At 44.2% G+C, this 2,945-nt stretch overlaps 1 protein-coding gene across 1 annotated transcript; it reads left to right on the forward strand.

Annotated features, from left to right (window-relative positions):
• Positions 1 to 243: 243 nt before the first annotated feature.
• LOC135982432 (general transcription factor II-I repeat domain-containing protein 2A-like) lies at positions 244 to 2,599 on the forward strand. Its single transcript, XM_065589128.1, has one exon. The coding sequence runs from the start codon at positions 473 to 475 to the stop codon at positions 2,279 to 2,281; it is 1,809 nt and encodes a 602-aa protein (XP_065445200.1). The 5' UTR covers positions 244 to 472; the 3' UTR covers positions 2,282 to 2,599.
• Positions 2,600 to 2,945: the final 346 nt, after the last annotated feature.

The raw sequence follows: 2,945 nt of genomic DNA on the forward strand, positions 1-2,945 counted from the left end.
TAAGACCCAAATAAGTACCTAAGCTGATCTGGTGTGGAGTGGTAACACAATGGTCAGTCTAGTGTATGTAGCCATGGTTCTGAGTGGGTTTGTACATGTAAAAGATGGAGAAGCCCACCTGCTTTTCAGCTAGGGAACAGCACTGTGATAAGACTTAAGAGTCAGGATCCTCACAAGGGAAAGAGAGCACCTGTGTTTTCTCTCTCTCTCTCTCTCTCTCTCCTTGAGACTATAGGCCACATGTGTCAAACTCAAGGCCCGCGGGCCACATCCGGCCCGCCATACAATTATATCCGGCCCGCGAAATCGTTTTATATATCTGTTTTTAATGGCCCTGTGATATGACGCCCCAATAACACACACTACAAATCCCATGATGCAGTGCAATTGCCGCCAACGGCAAGCCGCGGTTCAAGTTCGCGGTCTGTTGATGTATACAACGCTAATATCAAATCAAAGCTAGACCCCAACAATGGCCAAGAGAAAAATTGATTCTGAAAACCGAGGCTTTCAAAGCCGGTGGGAGAATGAGTATATGTTTACTGAAATTGCAGGTAAACCAGTGTGTCTCCTTTGCGGGAGTAATATCGCTGTAATGAAGGAGTATAACCTAAGACGGCACTACGAGACGAAACATGAGAACAAATTCAAAAACCTGAGCGCAGGACAGAAGCTACAAAAGGTAGAGGAGTTGAAGAAGAATTTGACATCCCAGCAGACGTTTTTCACCAAAGCAAAATCACAAAGTGAAGCTGCTGTGAAAGCAAGTTTCATTGTGGCCGAAGAGATCGCCAAATCAGGACGGCCGTTTACCGAGGGGGAATTCGTAAAGAATTGTATGATGAAAGTGTGCGACGTCCTTTGTCCAGATAAAACGCGAGCGTTTGCAAATGTAAGCCTCAGCAGAAACACTGTTGCTAATCGGGTTTGTGAGATGGCGACTGATTTGAAAACACAGTTGATTGAAAGAGCAAAAGATTTTGTTGCATACTCCCTTGCCGTGGATGAAACTACTGACGCGACTGACACTGCACAGCTGGCGATATTTATCCGTGGTGTGGATTCCAATTTGTGCGTAACAGAGGAAATACTGGACATTAAATCGATGCACGGGACAACGAAAGGAGAAGACATCTTTGGAAATGTATTTCAAAGTGTAACCGACATGAAACTGCCGTGGGAAAAACTCGTTGGACTTACAACAGATGGCGCACCTGCTATGTGTGGTGAAAAAAATGGACTGGTGGGAAGGATGCGCTCAAAGATGCGGGAGGAGAACTGTGCCGGTGAGTTGACAGTGTATCACTGCATCATACACCAGGAATCGCTGAGTGCTAAAGTCCTAAAAATGGATCATGTGATGAACACTGTAACACAAACCGTCAACTTTATCAGAGCCCACGGTTTAAATCACCGCCAATTCCAGTCTTTTCTGCGGGAAATAGATAGCGAGTTTGGCGATATGCCATATCATACGGAGGTCCGGTGGCTAAGTCGGGGAAAAGTTCTCAAAAGACACTTTGAGCTGCGAGAAGAAATCTGCCAGTTCATGGACAGTAAGGGGAAAGACTGCACAGTTCTGCGGGATGAAAAGTGGAAATGTGAGTTGGCGTTCCTGGCTGACATAACGTCGCATCTTAGCGCTTTAAACCTTCAACTCCAGGGACGGGAGCACATAATAACCGATATGCATGATGCAGTGAAGGCATTTCAAGTGAAGCTGCGCTTATGGGAGACACAAATGCACCAATGCAACTTGTCTCACTTTCCCTGTTGCCAAGTAATACGGAACCAAGAAAGTGCCACAGTTTTCCCAAATGCCACCTTTGCTGAAAAACTCAGCGCGCTGCGCACTGAGTTCGCACGGCGCTTCAGTGACTTTGAGGCACAGAAAAGTAACTTCGAGCTGCTTCGCAACCCATTTGCAGTCGATGTGGAAACCGCACCTGTAGAAATGCAGATGGAGCTGATAGAACTGCAATGTAACGGGACACTGAAGGCAAAGTACGACACTGCGGGGCCAGCACAGTTCACTCGCTTCATTCCTGAAGCGATGCCGCGGCTCCGCCAACATGCGGCTCGAATCCTGTCCATGTTTGGCAGCACATATCTGTGCGAGCAGCTGTTCTCTGTGATGAAAATTAACAAAACGTCACACAGGAGTCGCCTCACTGATGAACACCTGCAATCGATCCTGAGAATCTTCACAACACAGAACCTAACCCCAAACATAAACGAACTTGTTGCAAAGAAAAGACTCCAAGTATCAGGCTCTGACTAAATAGGACAAGAAAATGGAATGTTATGATTTGTTATGATTATACTTTTGCTTTAAATTCAATTTTTTATTTATATTTTCAGATTTTTTAATATTCCAGCATGTACAGATTTTGAATGTATTGTATCGACAGGATATTTTTTTATGAAGAGCAAAATATTTTAAGTTGAAATGTATTTATTTTGGAATGATATCCTGTATTTTGGTTCATATTAATGGTTAAAAAACATAAATATTTAGTCTGTTAAATAAATGGTTATACTGTTCGGCCCGCGAGTTTTGAGTTTTGGCCCCCTGTGCAATTGAGTTTGACACCCCTGCTATAGGCGTTTGTTCTTTGTTGTTCTCAGTCTAAAGGAGAAGTCACTTCACACTGAAAGTGCATGTTTTGCTTTTTGTGCCAGGAAATCCTTAGTTAACAATTTTGACATTTGCCTCGCCATAATTAGCTAGCATTGTTAACAGTCCATCTCCTCTGTCTCTCTGATTCCAGTCTGCTTATCTTTTCAAACAGGAGGCGTAGAAAAATTTGTAGAGGAACACAACAGGGAGAACTTACTAGCTTAGAATTCATGGCTGTTTCATGCTCATGGATTCTCTTGTCCCAGGCGCAGGGCTGGTCTAGATCAGTGGTTCACAAACTGCAGGTCGTTTGCAGCCCAATCAG

The sequence above is a fragment of the Chrysemys picta genome, chromosome 3 (genome assembly GCF_011386835.1).
Source record: "Chrysemys picta bellii isolate R12L10 chromosome 3, ASM1138683v2, whole genome shotgun sequence".
NCBI classification, from domain to species: Eukaryota; Metazoa; Chordata; order Testudines; family Emydidae; genus Chrysemys; species Chrysemys picta.